Source organism: Thermobia domestica, chromosome 1 (assembly GCF_964235325.1).
Source record: "Thermobia domestica chromosome 1, izTheDome1.hap1.1, whole genome shotgun sequence".
Lineage (NCBI taxonomy): Eukaryota > Metazoa > Arthropoda > Insecta > Zygentoma > Lepismatidae > Thermobia > Thermobia domestica.
This window is the reverse complement of record NC_137454.1, coordinates 89990189-90009688: the sequence shown is the minus strand read 5'-3', so window position 1 is coordinate 90009688 and position 19500 is coordinate 89990189. Positions and strand designations below refer to the sequence as shown.

At 36.0% G+C, this 19500-nt stretch overlaps 1 protein-coding gene across 1 annotated transcript; it reads left to right on the top strand.

Moving 5' to 3' along the window:
- The first annotated feature begins 8534 nt into the window (after positions 1–8534).
- On the top strand, positions 8535–15637 carry LOC145666271 (uncharacterized). Its single transcript, XM_081733335.1, has 2 exons — positions 8535–8698; positions 14351–15637. Exon 2 carries the CDS (start codon positions 14359–14361, stop codon positions 15457–15459), a length of 1101 nt encoding a protein of 366 aa, XP_081589461.1. The 5' UTR covers positions 8535–8698; positions 14351–14358; the 3' UTR covers positions 15460–15637.
- Positions 15638–19500: the final 3863 nt, after the last annotated feature.

The following is a 19500-nucleotide window of genomic DNA, read 5'->3' as shown; positions in this document are numbered from 1 at the left end:
TTTATGAAGTTCCCGTCGCACTGTTTTCGATGAAACCGGATTCTGTAGGCCGGAATTGAGTTCAGACGTAATTTTCATTGCACTGGTCTTCTCTTTAGCTGTTACAATCTGTTTTAATGCCTCCGGTCGTTATCTGAAAGAATTGTCTTCCGACCACTGTTGTGCTTTGCAGACGTCGTTTGCCTATGAATTGTGTATGCCCTCGTGACATTGGACACAGTGCTTTTCGATACCCCCACAATGTTCGCCACTGTTGCCACTGAAGCTCCAACCAGACGGGCACCAACGATCATGCCTCTTTGGAAGTTTGTCAGGTCGCCCATTTTACCGCACCACTTTCACACCACGACACTCACAGGTGAACTGGTTACTGCTGACGGAAGAGGAAGGTCCATATGACACATTGAAAACAAAAAACGATCGGCAACCGCAACACGTGTTGTACAGTGGAGGGCCAAATTACGTGACCTGTATGAAGTGCTTTTTAGTTTTTTTTTTTTTTGTTTACCACCTGTATGATCGGAAATATGCTTTTATATTACTTGGATCACAAATATGATCTAAACTATGTTTCAAATATATATTTATATGTTCGACAAAAAAAAAAAAAAAAAAAAAAAAAAGACGTGTTCACAAGTGTCAAAAATGTATTTATATTCAGCTAGACATGTCAAAAATAGAAGATGCCAATATAAAAATATGACATGTCAACATAGATGTCGGAGCCTTACTAATCAATATGGAGTTTTCAGAGGGATAACGCTGTACCGTCTTCCAACTGGAATTGCGCTTTGAGGACTTTGCCATTATTTGGGTAATCTCTAGAATCTGAGAATGTTCAGTAACTGAGCTGGTTCTTTACATATCTGTCAAGAACGCAAAAGTATGTTGGAGCTGGAAATCAAACTTGAGAAAGTTTACAGTAATTTTCCGCTCTTTTTAAATAGCAAATAGTTTTTTTTTTTTTTTTTTTTTTTTTTTTGAAAATTTGACGAAGTTCAAACCTTAAATTTGATATTCTGGTTTTCAGAGAAAATTATATTTTGCATGCTTATAAGTCTACTCCACGCCATTGTTACTCAAGGTTGGGTGAATTCTGTAGATTATGAAGGATATATACAGACCTGAAAATTAATTTTTATCTTTTAGAAGTACTAATGAAGAACAAAAGAGTGATTGTCATTAATTAACGACTGGAAATTTTTTATATATAATACCTGGCAATATTGTATCTTTTACACGGGAATGATAGACCTCCAAGATGGCGACCAAACTTGGCGTAGTAGCAGATTTTCATTACCAAATAAAATCATCGATGATTATCCAATAATGTTTCTGTGTAAGTTTTCCAGATGACATGTAATGTACCAATCAAATACGTAATCAAGAATGTTTGCCCCAATTGTATCCGTTCATTATTATCGGAGAGAGGAAAGCTGAAGTTCACCAAAAGTATGATCGCACTCCAGAAAATGATGCCAACCTGAAACGTTGTAAAATCCCATCTCAAGAGGCAGAGAGTCCCATTTTGCTATTGAATTTCCCAAGCTCTACAAAATTTTCAAAATTCATAAAATGTGAAAAGTAAAAATACTATATGTCATTCACTTTCTTCAATATATGAATTCAGACCTTTTACGTTAATCAAAATAGTTTATGAATAAGTAATTAAAAGAGACAATTGAAAATGTTGACGAAGACATGTTGTTAATATTTCCATCCCATTTTTATGTCGTAATCTCTGACAAGGAGTAACGAAACTATACAAGACAAATTCTATTGGGCAGTAATTTCGAGTGGAAAGTTTTGGAAGTTGGTTGTTTTTCATTTCATTTTTTTCTAAGAAAAAAAAAAGTTGTTATTGAGTTCCTCGGTGGCATTTTACAGTAACAAAATTTCACAATTGAGAATGAATTCATGTTTATTGAAAACGCATTAGTTTATTTTCCACCCAGACAGAATTTTATTTACATCGACGAAGTAAATGTATGAAATATCCCATATATGCTACCAATTTCTACGAAAATTTCCTTTATCCCCATTCGACAAATTGTCAAAAAAATCCCACAAAGTGGGATTTTTCCCATGGATTGGTCTCACTGATTCAAAAAAGTGTTTGAGTAATGTCATGATGGTGCGCAAGATGGAATGGAATGAAATTTGTAAGTTTTAAGTCCTACGATTATGCCAGCAAAGCTGAAGGAGACGGTGATGATAGGAAATGAAAGGAATGGTGGAATGAAGAAAGTGGGAGGAAACGTGAGAACCCCGAGGTACCCACACACACGTTCATTTTGAACATGTACTCTAATATTGATAATTCAAACCCTGCTCCTGCCAAGTAAACCTTGTTGTGGACAAACACCGTGTGCGTGGGTTTTCTCGGAGATCTCCCGTTTCCTCCCACTATCTTCATTCCACCATTTCATTCACCTCTCATCATCACCGTCTCCTTTATCCTAACCGGCATAACCGTGGGACGTAAAACTCAAAAATTTCATTTAATTTCATTTCTAATATTGATAATAAAGATATAAGTCTGAATTTTGAATACCACTTTTCTTATTGGTATAACATACAGTATAAACTAGTTCTTAAAAGATATGTTTCCTTATGAAAGATTTTAATATGTGTTTTATGTATACAATATTCGAAAAGAGCACCCTTAATTTCTTCAAAACCGTTTAAGTGTAATATTGCATGTTTATCTTTTCACCGTATAGAAGAATTAAAAATTCAACAATGAATTATTTATATTTCTTTTTAAACTGCCTGAACAGTTTCGCCGAATCTGCTTGAAATTCTCAATAATAAAATTTATACATCACGTTCAACATCACACTAACCTGAATTATGGAAGTAAAATATATACAGGGATGTATGTTTAGATAAAAAGTCAGCAAATGAATTAATGTTTACATTACAGTACACGCATGCTTGTTGAATATACTAAATGTCTGTGTTTAAGGTCAATCACCACCCGGAAGTCAGTACATATTTTAGCTCATTGCCTTAACTACTGCGCAATCAAACATTACATATTATAAATATTGTACTATAAGATAAAGTTATGTTTCAGTTACAACACAAGACATTGATCTATTTGATTGTGGCTTCTGATATCGAAAAAGGTAACAAATAAAAGAAAATATTTGATTCGTTTTACAATGAGCACACAAGTGGTACTTGCTACTACATGTTACTAGAGTGCTCAATTTTATGAAATGTTTATTTGAATGTGTAAAGTACTTTAAAGTAACGATCTTATTACGAAATAGATATGTTATTTGACCATTTTTCGTGTTATGTTTCACATTTTATTTAAATATTAATTTATATTTAAGGAAATAGATTTTGAGAAGAGACTTGCGCAGAACGGAATAATGTGTTGTTGTCAAATTTGTACGTTTAATTCCTGGATTCTAGCGTTGCAGTTCGAGAAGCGGAACTTAGCTGTGAATTGAGGTATGGGTCGAATACTAATTTCTCCAGTAAGTATCCAAGCAGAATTCCATGATTACTTCCTTTATTATCTGGCATCAGTAGACACTCGACACTACCTGGCAATGCCGCACTATTCAAGCACCGTTTAACATAGCACCGAGAACACCTAGTGATTTGGAAGAAGTAGTCTCCAGAAACTGCTTCACTTATTTAGGAAATGATATCACTATTTGGAAAAGTACAGTTTTCCAGATAAGCTAACTAATATCACGCTTTCTTGCATGGAACCAACCAGTCATAGGAAGGATTAAACAAGATGTGAAGGAAACTATAATTTAATGGAATTTATTATTACAAGTATTATTATTATTATTATTATTATTATTATTATTATTATTATTATTATTATTATTATTATTATTATTATTATTATTATTATTATTATTATAAGTATTAAGTTCAGGTACGTTGCTGTGAGCAATATGTCTGTCACTGTTAAAAGGAACGAAACAACAATATTACTATAATTAGTGAAGATCCTAGTTTTAACGTTTTTGATGACTGACGGAGAAGCTCGAGGAGGTGAGTTATTCTTTTATATCGAAAATCATATTTTTATATCACTTGATTTACATTATAACATAACATGTCTAGAGGGCGGACGATGCCACCGGGGGTGTCCCCTTCCTTGTGTCGTCACTGGGTACAATCTACTACTTAACAGTGAATATATTTCGCATTACAATACAGAAATTAAGGAATAGCGTTGTATTTAACGCCATAAAAATAATTTCTTTCTGGATTTTCTCGATTCGAATGGCGCACAAGTAGAAGTAGAATCTTTCTATTAAAAAAAATATCTGTATTTACGAATGAAAAAAGTTAGTTTTCGTCATTTACTATCCCACGTTTATGTCGTTTCGGGTTAAAAGACACGAATAACTAATGACTTTATGGAGTGAAAGCACGGGAGGAGGCGGAAGAATCCACAAATATGATGTTCTACACTACAAAAACCCATTAAACCTGATATCGAACCAGAGATTCCTTCCAATAGAAGTGAGGCCTCTACCATTAACCCAGTGTGTTCCCATGCTTGCTTCATAGCTGCAAAAGTTGGCAAAAAGAAAAAAAAAGAGATATTTTAAATTCTGGAAATATGACATTACATCTAAATCACATGAATGAATTTGAAAATTCTACAAGTGGGTACAATAAATTGGTCGCCAAAGGATTTGGATTTTTTAAAATAGAACGTAAACACTTATGCAACTACAGGCATGGTAACAATTATTTGAGTGCGGTGTGTGTGTGGTAAGTAGGGGGACAAGTGCACAGAATATAAATATCTCACTCAGTTAAGCGGATTTAGAAAATTCCACCAGAAGAGAAGGGAGAAATGGAAATCAAATTGTTAGGTATAATACAGAAATACGTATATGTAATTGATGGTGACTAGTTGTATATCATTAATCCTATTTTGGTTTTAAAGATTTTTTTTATTTTGTTATTTTCATGTATTCTTTCTTTATTTGTTTCTTTCTTTATTTGTTTTTTTAAACTTTTTTATTGTGTACACAAGTAAGAAACCTCCTAGCAAAGTGAGTTACTGTAGATATATATAGGGCACAATAATACTTAGATAATTATATGTATTCATATAAGGTTAAACATAAGATTAATATTACAGTATAAAGTAATAAAATTTCGCAATACAAGGTATAAGAGTGGTTTTGGGTTGGATGCACGGTAATAAAAGCAGTGGGTTCAGCAGTACCGTGCCGTGAAGGGGGCGAGAGAGGCGACGGCACGGGCGCAGGAATAAGGGGGCGCAAAATTCGGGTGGAAAACAAAAGAAAGAAAGTTATGTACGGGGGCGCCGCCGTACACTCTCGCCCCGGGTGCTAATTTTTCACGGCACAGCATTGGGGTTCAGTACACTAATATAATTAGAAACAAAGGTAAATAAAAGTGTTGAGTACGAGACGATGCGAAACGAGAAATAAGTTTTTCTCTTCTCGTTGTCGTAAATTTTATAGAAGTTTCGTCTCGTATTGATTCTTGTACAGGTTTTTTTATCGTCTCATTTCGATTATCGGAAGTTTTTCTTCGTCTCATCTCGTCTTTTAAAATTTAGTTTATAGTTTTTACACTACAAAACATGTAACACTAAAATAATGTTTGAGATCTAATACTTGGGTGAACTAGATTTTCCTCTCGAGTTTCGAGAAATTTCTCGTGTCATCTCGAATTTAAAGAGATATTTTTAGTCTCCTGGCCATCACAACAAATAATTAATTAGATTTTCTTGTTTCAATCTTGTAAACTATAATTTTTGATGGTGTTATACTATACTATAGAAGCATTGGAATGAGACTTGAAGGTCATTACTCTCATGCTTTAATAGTACAGGTCATTCATTATTTCCTCTGGGGTTTCTAACATTAATACTGAAACCCATGACAGACATAGCACATTTATTCATATAAAAGGTTACAGAATCTCTCCAAAATGCTAACATGCGTTACAAGTGTTTAATATGAGCAACCTGGTAACTTGGTAGACATCACTCATGTATTGTAGTTTTTACCAAGGGCGTCGATCCTGAGGGGCCCGGTACCCCCCCCCCCCAAAGCTCATGTGGGCCCCTATTGTATTTATGAATATACTATGTTTGGCATAATTTGAGTGCAATTTGTCTTAAAATCCTCATATATAGGCCTATACCTTCTGCATCTGAATGGGCCCCCCCATATTTACAGAGAAATCTTCGCCCTTGGTTTTTACCACACTCGTTCCAACATGTGATAATCGATATCAGTTCTAATAAATCATGTAACATATGTATACTTGATTTTTTAGATAACCCCATAATGAAAAATTCACATAGGTTAATTCAGGTGACCGTGAAGGCTATCGAAGAAGTGAGTAGTCAGCCTCATTCTGATGCTTGCTGTCTTTGTTGCTGTTGTGCCTACATTGTAGTGGTTAAATCTATAACAACTCTTCGTTTGCTCTTCGTTGATGCAAACTTGTAGAGATCCTGCAACTTTCTACATATACTGTGCTTATCGTGTTTATGTCGATATTAATGTTATCGGAGGCAGAGTGTCCTGGAACGTGTTATCTGAGATCATATTCACGGCACGTACGTTCGTTGAGGGGTGTCCTTATTTAACTGATTTTCTACACAATGGATCCGAACTTGAACAATCTTTGAATAGAACTTATTCTCTGACTTAATACTATCAATTAATAATTATTTCTCAATTTATTTCTTAACTAATATTGATCGATTTGAGTTTCTTTTACATATAAACAAACTACCAATTTCCCATATATAGAAAGTGCCCCTCCCTCCACTAAGGAGAATTTTAAAAAAATGCTACGACACGTTTTGTTTATTTTTAATAAAGGGTTTATATACTGAATTTCAGCTCCCTATGTTGGACGACTTGTGAGATAATAAATTTTTCACAAAAATTAAGACCCCCACTCCCTCATTAGCATAAAAACGATATGAGAATATCCCAGTTGGGATTGAGACCTAACTATATTCCAAAGTCATTTCATTTAGTATTGTCATTTGGCCGTGATGATCACGCACATATACAGTATAACCTCGTTAACACGAAGTCGCTTAAGCCGAACACTCGGTTAGGACGAACAAAATTTCGGTCCCGGCATTGCTGTACGTTATCTTATAGGAAGTTTTATCGGTTAACACGAATTTCGGTTAGCACGAATTACGAACTAATTTTTAGTCCCTTGAGTCAGTAAAGGTTTTCATTTAACACGGACTTTCAATCCTTTGTTTTTTTTTTTTTCAGATCATTTTTCTTATTTCAGATTTCACTCCAGATCAGCTTTTGTCATACAGTATTTATACAGACGAAAATTGCCTTGTAAATAAGAGAAAAACCAGAAACAGGTATCTTTCCTCTCTTATGAGATGTTGGTTCTGTCCTCCGTCAAGCGCTGAACATGCAGGTGCTTGCAGACGAGCTGCTGGCGACAGCAGTCATAAATACCTTTCAGTTACTAGCGGTACCCAACCTGCTAGCGGAGTTATCAATTTTAAACTTGACCTGGATTTTCTGCGTAGAAACTTTTTTTTTTAATCTTCGAAGATAGGATAATAAGCTTACTCTAGTGTTTTCACTTTTTAGAGGACGGTACCGAGACCGAAACTAGTCTCGATCTCGATTTTAACTCGAATTTGAGACCGAGCCGTGCTTTTCGAAACCGAGACGAGACCGAAACTCAGTCTCGTCTCGATATAATTCTGTGGATGGTATCAAGACCGAGGCTACTCAGTCTCGTCTCGGTACCATCTCTAGTGTTTTCTATGACATACATAATATACTGTAGTGGTATGTATAGTCTGTATACTGTAGTGCGTATGTATGGAGAAAATGTATTCGAATAATAAAATTTGGATCCCCGGTTAACACGAATTTTTTTAACACGAACTCCTGATTTTTCAGTCCCTTGGAATTCGTGTTAACGAGGGTTTACTGTAGTTGTATTCAATTTTTTATACAATAATTCATATATTACAGATGATTCAGAAAATATTTTTCTAGCAGTCAGCTCTTCTAAAAACTCACAGGCTGTATCTAGGAAACTAAGTAGTAAGCCTTATTGCTATTATTACAATTACAAACATCATCATCCAAAAGTACCTGAATTTCTTTTTTCATTTAGATATCTCAGGTAAGTAAACAGAAACAAATGAAAAAGAAAGAGAAATAGAGGCCTTGAAAGTAAAACGTAGACAAATTCACCAGTGTTAAGAAGATGATTCTACAATGCACTGAGTAGAGTGGGTCGGTGGGTCCGAGTGAGTCAATGAGTCGGTGGATCAGAATGGGTCACAGTGAGTGATGGGTCGTAGTGGCTCACGTCTTGTGCACTCACGACTCAGTGACCCCCTCACAAATCTTGTCTCACTTGACCCACTGACCCACCGTCCCACTCCATCTCTTGCAGTACGGATATTAATAATTTATAATGGAAAGGAAAAGTGTATAGATTGTAAATGTTGAACAATATAAAGGTATGCATTCTTGACCAACAAACCATGGAAATATACGGATGGTAATTAAACATACTATTGCATGTAAAGAACTTTATTTTATTTGATGGGAATAATGGTTATGAGAGAGCGGAATATATTTAAGGTTAACTAACATCCGAGTAGTTAAATAAGCATCTACATAAACGCTCTTAATTTCTTCAATCGATAATAAAGGTGAGTTCCAAAAAATATATATATGAGGTTAATATTAGAATTATTTGAAGCTTAGATACAAGATTTTTTTTTTTATCAGAGTGGCTAACGACGTTGAGTGTTACTTGTCATCTTATGTTTCTAGCTTGTGACTCATACAAGGCCCCCATTTTTTTTTTTCATAAACGTTCTTGACAATCACCGTGAGTAAAAGTCTACAGGAGTGAGGTCTTGAGAACGTGGTAGATACTCGACGAAACCTCTTCGACTTATCCATCGTTCGGGTAAATTTTCATTGAGAAACTTCCTGACAAAATGGTTATTGGAGTGGGGCACAATCTTGTTCAAGATAAAACCTCTCGCCTACATAGATGTCTTTGGTGGCAGGCGAAATGAATTTCTCTAGCATTTGCAGGTACCCCCTAAGCCAGCGTTTCCCAACCTTTTTCAACTTGCGGCACACTACGGGTGTTACTTGGATTCTCGCGGCACACTTATAGATATTATTATTTGTAAATATAAAACACAGTGGTATTTTTTCTGTTATTGTTGATCTCCTCACAGAGAAAAAAGCTCGATCACTGGTTTTCCCCCGTGGTAAATAATTATGCTTATTTTTCATTCAAATTTAAAAATAGAAAACAAATGCAATGAAAAATTGGACTCAGGTTTTTAAAGATACGCTTTCTTTTTAAAAACTGTATCCAACCTTTTTACTAAGAAGGAAGGTCACTAAATAACGAACAAACAAACAAATATCTCTTATTTTTAAAACACAAATGTAGGTATTTTTTTTTTTGGATTGAATGATATTTTAAATTTTCAGGTTACGAAATAGTTTGCAACGGCATGATGTAACATCTAAGGCATATATAGCATCTAGGATGCATCTAGGCAGTGCATATATAGCATAAGGATAGGTATGCCTCGTACTGATTCCTGTAGTAAGCAAGAGGTTTCCGTATATTTGTACAATATACCGCTGTCTGGAGAACGGATTTTTCTCAGTATATGGAACTTAAAATTGTAGATTCATAGTAGAGGTTCATAGTAATGTGAAATACAAATATACATTTTTCTCTACGTTTTGCAATTTGATTGCTATAAAATTAATAATTTTGTTTCGATTTCTCGCGGCACACCAGCGGCCCATTCACGGCACACCGGTTGGGAAACGCTGCCCTAAGCTGTAATTGTACCGTCAAAGAAGAAATGTCCCAATCAGACGGTACACGATAAGACAACCCACAACATACATTCAATACCGGTAATTCATTGCTATTTCCAAGTTTATTTCCGGTTTACAGCGAACCAGTAGACACAGTGGTATTGCGTTTCAGGGGCGGATCCAGGACCGACTTCGGATGGGGAAGACGGTGGGTTGTCATACTGCTACTTTTAAGGGATTCAAACTATGGGATGGGTTTTATTTATATAGATATATAAAATAAGAAAGTTTCATTTTTTCGGGGGGGGGGCGATCGCCCCCGCCTGGATCCGCCCCTATATACTATTCAGTTTGAATGTAGCCTCAACCTCATTAGATCACACGAGCATCTCCGCAAACGTCCCGTCTTTCCTTTCTTCAAATGTTTTCATGTTGCTTCACTCACGACACCTACATAAAAAATGAAATTCAAACCATTGTCAGCATAACAGAACATGAAACTATAACAGTTCCAAAAGTGGTATGTTTCCGTTAATCCAATTCAGAGCTATTCACAATTAAACAGTGTATAATATATGTTTTTGAGCACTCTGTATTTAATATCGTTTGATTTATCAAAGTTAAATTCCGTAATGTTCCGATTTATCGAAGTAAACGAAAGTTGAATAATATTACTTTTATTTATAATGTCAGGCACATCCATTTTGACACTATTGAGCAAGATTTGAAGAACAAATCCGTGAAATCAAAACATTAAAGTCCCTATTCATTTCAAATAAACAGAGAGAGAGAGAGAGAGAGAGAGAGAGAGAGAGAGAGAGAAAATAACTCATGACAGTACCATGTGAAGAAATTTGAATTGTATGATGTGTTGTTTCTTCATTAATATTGAAAACAGAAGTGGTAGGCTTCTACCGCTTCTGGTTTTAGTAGAGAGAGAGAGAGAAAGAGAGAGAGATTAGAATGGAGATGGAACATATGGTTTGGGCCCTTAATTGATTGCAGAAAACAGCTTCTCGCTATCTATTACCGTTTGTACTCAAACAATGTTAAAACGGAAATTGTTTGATTTCTTTCAGTTCAAGTTTGAATAGAGGATTATTAAGAGAAGAAGGCATCCATTCCTAGAATGCTAGATCGATTACAAAAACCGCCTTCTCGTTATCTCTTACAAGTTTTTGCTCGTAGATAGAAATGATATAACCTAATATTGGAACCGGAAGTGGTATTAATTTTCTGTCATTTCCGGTTTTAATAGAGATGTTAGAGATAAAATGCATTCTTTGGATACTTAACTTATTGCAGAAAACAGTTTTTTGGTATCTTTTACCGGTTTTTACGGTCCCGGGTTCAATTCCCGGTGGGGACACTCGGTCGAAATGGTGTACAACGCTTTTTCAGGCCAGTCACCTTGAATGACGTTTTCCTCATTCACACCAGACAAATGCCGGAGTGGTACCCAACTCATAGGTCCCAGGCCGCTTCCTTCCTTCCCTTTACCCGGATAGTGTAATCGCCGAGGGACGTCATCCCTCATACAGGACGGGCTAAATGGCCATAGCACAGATGCCGAGAGCACAGAAATCTAAATCCTAAACCTCTTAACGCTTTTACTAAAACCGGAAGTAATTACTTTCTACTACTTTTGGTGAAGTGATTACCCTTACCAACGAACTTGATTCCTGTCTTTTCACCCTGTACCTTCCAGCCAAATTTTATCAAGTAGTTCTTGAGACCTTTCTTTTTCACGGACCAACAAAAAAGGGTAAATATATGTACCGGTATAAAGGAGTTCTGGCAAACCAACCTCTTCAAAAAGTTTCCATATAAATTAGTGGGGTTACAAAGCAAAGATGGGTAGGCAGACAATAGCTTTGAATCCTTAGACCTCTAACGGTCTTATTTTTGGTGCGAGACAGCCGAAATCGATTCCTGGTGTAAGTCTTGCTCTTCGAATCTGATGTAAAGTTATAAGTAGATGTATAGAATGTAGATGTTAAATTATAGGTAGATCATCTCATATATAGCGTTACTTGCGCCACTAGCCTAATTTTCGGCTTTACATAAAGTATTATCCTCTTTACAGATGCAAATAACAACATGCATAAGAGTACGTGCATTATTATTATTATTATTATTGTTATTATTATTATTATTATTATTATTATTATTATTATTATTATTATTATTATTATTATTATTATTATTATTATTTTCCTAAAAGGCTTTTCGGGGAAAAATAAAGCTTTTAGAACTCGTTAATTCTGCATAAACTTCAATCTAAATGCTTTGCAATTATGTTTAACAGTTGGTAAATCTGTTTTACTGTGTTATCACAGAGTAAGAATTTACTCTATACGAAGGTGAGTGGGCCTACTTCATTCAAGTGAGGGGAGACAATGTAGTTTCTGATTTTATAGACTGAAAACTATGTTGAGCATTGATTAAACCATCCTCCAATTGCCTCGTGATGATGAATTAACTCTTTAAGGTTTGTATTTCTATGGGGAAACTCGGAACCACATCTATTTCGATACATAACGATTAAATCAGAGGAAAGCCCGTACAAGGATGTCATAAGCATTCTGATCTAGTCATTCGGATTTTTTTCTAGTTTTATGTTCCACAATTATGCCCTGTAGGTCAAAGAAAAATAATTATGGTGGAATAAGAATGTGGGAGGACGTGGTACCACTATGGTGTTGCCCCATCACAAACTCATTTGGTCTGGGATTGAACTACAAACGCTTCAAATCAGAGATGATCACTTTACTATTGAGTCACCCTGCCCCCTTAATGTCGTTCAAATCCTCCTAGAACTGTAGGTTTATGTCTCATATAGTTTCAGTGTAAACAGAAGTATTAGCAGTTCACGGTTTCAGTGTGATCACGGTTCCACGAGTTATATGTATAAGTGATGACCCTAACCTATTTCTGGAATACCCGGGTTCTGGTTAACAATGGATCCAGATACTTATACCAATCACCGTTTGCTCAGTTCAGTGCGCACTGTCGTCCTACTGCTTCTCACGTAGTGCGGAGTTTGCCCTAACGCATTACCCTGAACATTCGAACTCTGCGTTTGCTAACTGATCATTGCATACCCAGCCATTTTAAGTGTTTCCAACTCCAGATGTTTATGTTATTTTTATTATCATCTATATATGAAATGGGGATTATATTTGAGGCGCCTAGTTGGAAAAGCCGCCAAATCCTTTTTTTTTTTTATCGAAATTGAGTTATATATCGCTTGTTATATGTTTGATCTAAAGGAATTCCGTGGAAACAGAATTTTCTTTAAAAGCTTAATATTTCATACTGAAAAACTAATTCAAATATGGAAGTTTGTGCGCGTGTATATGGAATTTCACTGCACGTTTTGAGAAATTACTCGAAACTAACCTTATGATACTAGGCGCCTCATTTCCCTAGCCACTAAGGAATTATTCTTTGACGAGCCGTTACTTGATGAAAAGACAAATCACCCTCATGCCACGTTCATTAGGACCCTGCACCTTCTCCTCTCTGAAGACAAAGACTTAGTGCCAACATGAGGTATCTGTGAAGTTTGCTAAAGCGAAATTTAAATGGTCATTACAGACGGGCTTTATTATATTTTCACAGTCAATTCTATCAGTAGCTTGCACTCCCTTGTTAATCTTGCACGCTACCTTACGGGTGCCCAAAAGTTGCGAACCACTATGTTAAATATGCTTATCTAAATACTTGCCTACATTAATTCTAATTACCACTCCGTAACTTTCAATGTTCTTTCTTTTAAATTTGTTTGTTTACTTATACGTAGGACTCAGTGGTAGGGCGTTCACCTCTGGTGCATAGGATCCTTGGTTCGGTCCCAGCTTGCGCCAAGTGCGCTTTGTGGTGGATAAACACCGTGTGCGTGCGTTTTCTCGGGATTCTCCCACACTTCATTCCACCATTTCAATCATTTCTCATCATCATCGTCTTCTTTAGCCTAGCCAGCATAACCGTGGGACGTTAAAGATTTCATTTCCTATTATCTTAAAATGTGTCAGAACTAGTGGTGGGCACAAAAACCGGTTTTCCGATTTTCGGTTTTTAGAAAAATCGGTTCGGATTTTCGGTTTTCTCCAAAGCTGGTTCTGTTTTCGCCGAAACCGGTTGTCAGTTTTCTCCAAAACTGGTTCGGTTTTTCACCGGATCGATTTTCTTCAAAACCGGTTTCGGTTTTTTTTCAAAATTTGTTCTATTTCTTACCAGAAGTGTTTCATTGTTCGGAAACCTAATCCGTTTCCACAGAAATAGTTTTATGTGTTTTCCAAAAAGTTTTCACCGAAACCAGTTTCGGTGAAAACCGAACCGGTTTTGGAGAAAACCGAAATGTAGGTTTTTCGGGTTTCGGTTTCTTCATAAACCGATTTCCGGTTTTATTTTTAAAAAAAGTTTTTGCCCATCCCTAGTCAGAGCCTGCCTCCAGAACAAATGTTTATCGCATCCTTATTTTATTTTATTTTTAATTTCAGTTGTCAAAATGGAAAGTCCTATGAATGCAGGACCTGTGTCTAAGTCTCGAAATGTCCATAGCTCTCGATTAACAGACAAAGTTAACAACAAGGATAGTAATTTGGAAGGAGCATTAACTGTGCGTCCTGTATCCGTGTCGTCTAGATCAGAATCGTTCAGAAACAAATTATCACCAAATACTGACAAAATCGAGGAGTCGAGCGTTTACACGACACGCAACGTTGAAAGAGATATTGATGAGATCAATCAAGTTCTTGCAGGGAAAGGAAAGGGAACTAGAAATTGTCATAAAGAACCGCCAGTACCAAATACTGAATGGAATCAAGTACCCAGCGTCTACAATGATAGACATCGTAAAACATCCATTGACAGATGGGAAGAACAGTCTGACAATTTCTCAGTTGAACGAGACATAAGAGGCATTGAAGAAACCAACGCACCAAAAAGAGAGATTGAAGGCCTCTTGAAGCATATGAAAGAAGACATTGAGAACGAGTTTATCTATAACGTTTTCCACAGTGGCGACAAAGCTATACGCATTATCAAAAAATGTGGTGAATGTTTCTTCGAACCGGCTTGTTATCTGGCAGAGGTGTACAGCCTAATGTGTAAAGCTTATGAGATCAAAGGTGACTATGAAACTGCCGTCGCTTGGTGTTACAAGTTAAGGAAACTGGCTTTAACCACAGGAATAATGGCAATACATGTAAAACTTCGTATCTGTGTGGCACGTATTAACCTTCATTATAGGAGCTATACAAAAGCCCTAGACATCTACCAATCAATTTTACCATGTGTTAGAGAAGGAGAAGATAAATTTCAACTACTTTATGAAATAGCAAATTGTTATTTAGAGAGAAGTGTGCTGAAAGAAGCGATCAAACATGCTTATCAGGCTCTAAACGTAGCTAAAATATTTAAGTGCAGCCGGAGTTGTGTAAAAGTTCTGCTTCTTATAGCTCAGATCGAGACTCGGTTGTCTAATCGGGAAAAGGCAATGTCTAGTATCAAAGAGGCCGAAAAATACGCTGAACGTTTACCTTCAAAATCTAGATTGCTTGTTCAAAAAATTAAATGTCGATTGCAGATGATATGGGGTAATGATTAAAGTTACTTAAAAAAAAAAAAATAGCTTTCGGTTAAGTGATATTGGCTTGTTTATACATGTTTGACTATACATAGACTTAAGTCAAAGAGGCTTCTGGGTTTCAAAACTAGGTAAAGGTCATTTCTTTTATATATATAGATTTAAAAAAAACAGTACGAAATAAATTATATTGTTTTAACATACTTTGTCTTACATGTATATAAAGTATTAAAGTACGGTGTATGAATACGGTAGATATCTTATAGCTTTTGGTCCTTTTGTGTTGGGAACCTTTAATCTACAAACATTAAACAAGAAGTCCACGAGTATCTCATAGTACACGGCAGCAAAACTAACATTTAGTGTAAACTAATGACCTGCTATCGCCAAACTTTCTGTGAGAAGTTTGTTTTCAGGAACATATTGCAACACATTGCCCTTTCTGCTGTCCGTTGAGCAAAGATGGCATCTGATGATTGCTGCAAGTGCTGTAAATGAAACGAAGAGGAAGGACTAATAGCCAATTGTTGCTGTGTTCTTTCATGCTGCTTTTAGGCAACCAAGCTCACTGAATTCGTTGTTACCGGAAGTTGAATACTATATCTTAAGTCCAATATTCCAAGCATGATTGACTGAAAATCGTAGACCCTACGTAGCAAATAATCCTGTCATATTATTACGATTATGAAATAATGGTTTGTTAAACGTGTTCATCTGGCAAATCCAGTTTCTCTTATCGAATAATAATAATAATAATAATAATAATAATAATAATAATAATAATAATAATAATATTAATAATAATAATAAAGATTTTAACAAAATCCGTCTTAACCCGTTACAACTTGCAATTTTTCTAAGCAGATTGGATAACGTGAGTGCGGCATTCAAGAGCAAACACGAATTCACTTGCCGTACACAATAGTCAGATTTTAAATTCCTATCAATGACAGTCAGTTCCCACAGATTTGTCTATCTCTCTTGCATGAAACTGTCATGACACACACGGGTTTCAAGAAAGGGTGTGCCGGGACAGGCCCGTATCCAGGGGGTCTAGGGGGCCGTTCCCCCCTAAATTTTCGCTGCCCCCCCCCTAAAATTTTCACGGTAGCCTGCAAATGACCTATAATATGTTGATGAACTATAATATGGCTAGATCGGGCTCCCCTACATTTTTGGGCTGGCTACCGGCCTGTGCCAGGAATGTCGAAACAACTGACACTGGTTTCACTGAGATGGCTGACTTTTATGACATCGGAATATAAAATAGGGGCGTAATTTGGGGAGAGGAGGGAGCGATCCGTCCCCAAGTTTGAGAAACATTTTTTTTAATAAATTGTATACTAAACTACTAATAAAAAAACGTGAGACTCCTTTATCTCCTCCGGCAAAATCTCAAATATCGCTACTGATATTAAAATTAATATTACAGTATGACAAGTGTCCGAATTCACATGGTGAATATGTGAACTATAACGTCATCTGTGTTATAAAAATTTGTGACTAATTTTCAAAGTCATTGTCTCTTCTTTCTGTTATCATTTACTTTCTGTACGACGTAGGTACCTAAGAATTTTAAAGTACATCTCGGTCACCAATTTCTTTTAAGATAAAAGTACAATAAACAACATTTTCTTCAAAATGTTAAAGTGGAAGACAGACATACACGTATTTACCAAATTATTTGATTATTTTATATTATTTTCTTAATAATCTGCGAAAGAAGTTATTGAAATCAGATAAGAATTTGCTCAAACGTTTACCTTAATTAGATGTTAAGTATTGTGAGTTTAGAGATTAATTATATTGCCATCTATTTTGTTGTTGTAACATCAAGTACTATATACTTGAGTAAGTGCTACCGTTCTTTTGTTGTCGTTCTTGCTTTTCCAAAAATGGAAGCCATCTACGTATCATTCAGAGCGGACGTAGTTTCGTGACACATTGTCACCAAGGGCACCCATCAGGGGGGGGGGGCAAGGTGGGGCGCTTGCTCCCCTAGAGGAAATTGTACTTCAGAATATCGAAAACCCAATAGAATTTTTACATTAGTTACAGCAAACTTTCAATTGAAACGTCGCTTATACTTGCTCCCCCCCTTGGAAACCACAACATGGGCGCCATTGATTGTCACTACTGTCAATTGAGATGCTGAAAGGCTATTTATCAGATTTTGTAATAAGTGTTCCCATTATTTTAGTTTTCTATTCATAAATAAACAAATTCTAGTATACAGTAAAAAGGATCACGCACTAGGAGTTTCAATTTCGTTCGGTAGATGTCAACGTCTGCAGGATGTTTGCTGCCATCTAACGGCAGGATGTGTAACTTCTACTACCTTTATTTCAGTAGTAGAAAATGGGATATGGATAGCTGCCGTTAAAATCGCCGTTACTTGTTTACATATTAACGAATTGACGTCATTAACGAACTTGACTGACTCTTTCCATCTATTACAAAAATAATAATAAAAGATTCGCTTTCCATCAAGAGTTATCGAGTGAAATAGCAGACGTATACTAACATTACAATGTTACAATTCCTACCTGTATGAGTGACCTAGATAACATTACATTAGGTTTAAACAATCCACTTTATTTGGAAGTTTACTATTATCAGGCAGAGAGTTTATGTTCGTTGGTTTTCGTCATTCTTAATATAAATACAAACTCTGATAAAAAGATAAATATTACATTCTTTAACGAAAGAAAACTACGTTGTGTGTGTGTGTTAAGTGAAACATAACTTATTGTAAGCCAGTCAAAAGATTTCAGTTGTGTCTGTGTCAGGAAATATATTCTGATATCTGGTGAGTTAAAAATGAAACTTCATAGCTGTAAATGACTGTGAAATATCAGTTATAAAGCCATTTCGGCATGTTAGTTTTTCCTTTGAAACGCGTTGGCATAGTTGCCAGTCATTCAAGACAGAATTATTCTGTTGCAATATCACAGAACATTGCCATTCTCAATCATAAATTATTTCTGGACGTTTTTGTTAAGCGGCATTATACGTGATTAGACAAACGTTTTGGCAGTCAAATGTGACTGCTGAGTTTATGTGTTGTCATGCTTAGTTGAATGATTGCGATATAAACAAACTATTTGTGGACTTCAAACAAATTCTAATTTTGGGTGCTGATGAAATTAGCAGGAGGAAAGAACAGAGAGGAAGTCTGCTTGGACTTAATTAGATTACTCAAGTTACGACACTGGATTAAACACGGATGTAGTATATTACCCAAGTAACACTATAGGCAAATGTAGCTTTGCCTATCCTTCTCCACCAATGCTACCTTGTCAATGAAAGGATGTAGTGGCTCAGTGGTAGCGTGGGATCCTTGGTCGATTCCAGCAAGCGCGAAGTGGGTTTTGACGTGCACAAACATCACGTGAATCGGCTTTCACTTGGTTCTTCTGTTTCCTATAGTTTCTTCAATCCGCCATTTTATTCATTATCATCGTCGCCGTCTCCTTAAGCCTAAAGACCATAAGCGTACAAGGTAAAAAATCGCTGTGTTATTTCAACGACATGCCTATGCGTTAACACAATTGTGTTAAAATATAACACAAACAAGTGGTTAGAACAACTCACTCTCCATTTGGAGTTGTGTGTCAAATGCCGGTAGTTGAAATGACACACAGCCTGTGTGTTAAATTAACACAACTGTAGAATTTTCGGTGTTGTTTTCTGCGTGATTGCCAAATATGTTGGGCATTTAATTATAAAGGCTTATGAATTGAAGCTACAGACAAACACAGTAGAAAGAAATACTTAAACAAATCCAGGCATACGCAAAATTTCAAAATGCAAACCGCGCGATGTGTTTTTAATTGTTTTACATAATATTTCTGAAGAAACCCTAACAGCACAAGATGTGCTTGTCATGTACCATTTAGGTGTTCTAACTTCATCTCCCACATTTGATGCATTTATTGCTTCTTTTTCTAAGCGATTGTGTAGGCCTACTAGAAAAAACGAACGCATCAACTTTATTAGATGGCAACTGGCGCTGATCATTTGAAAGTGAATATGGAAGAACTATAAAATAAAGGGGTAGTT

Coding starts and splice junctions, on each gene's coding strand:
- LOC145666271 (XM_081733335.1), top strand. CDS start 14,359: ATGGAAAGTCCTATGAATGCAGGACCTGTGTCTAAGTCTCGAAATGTC.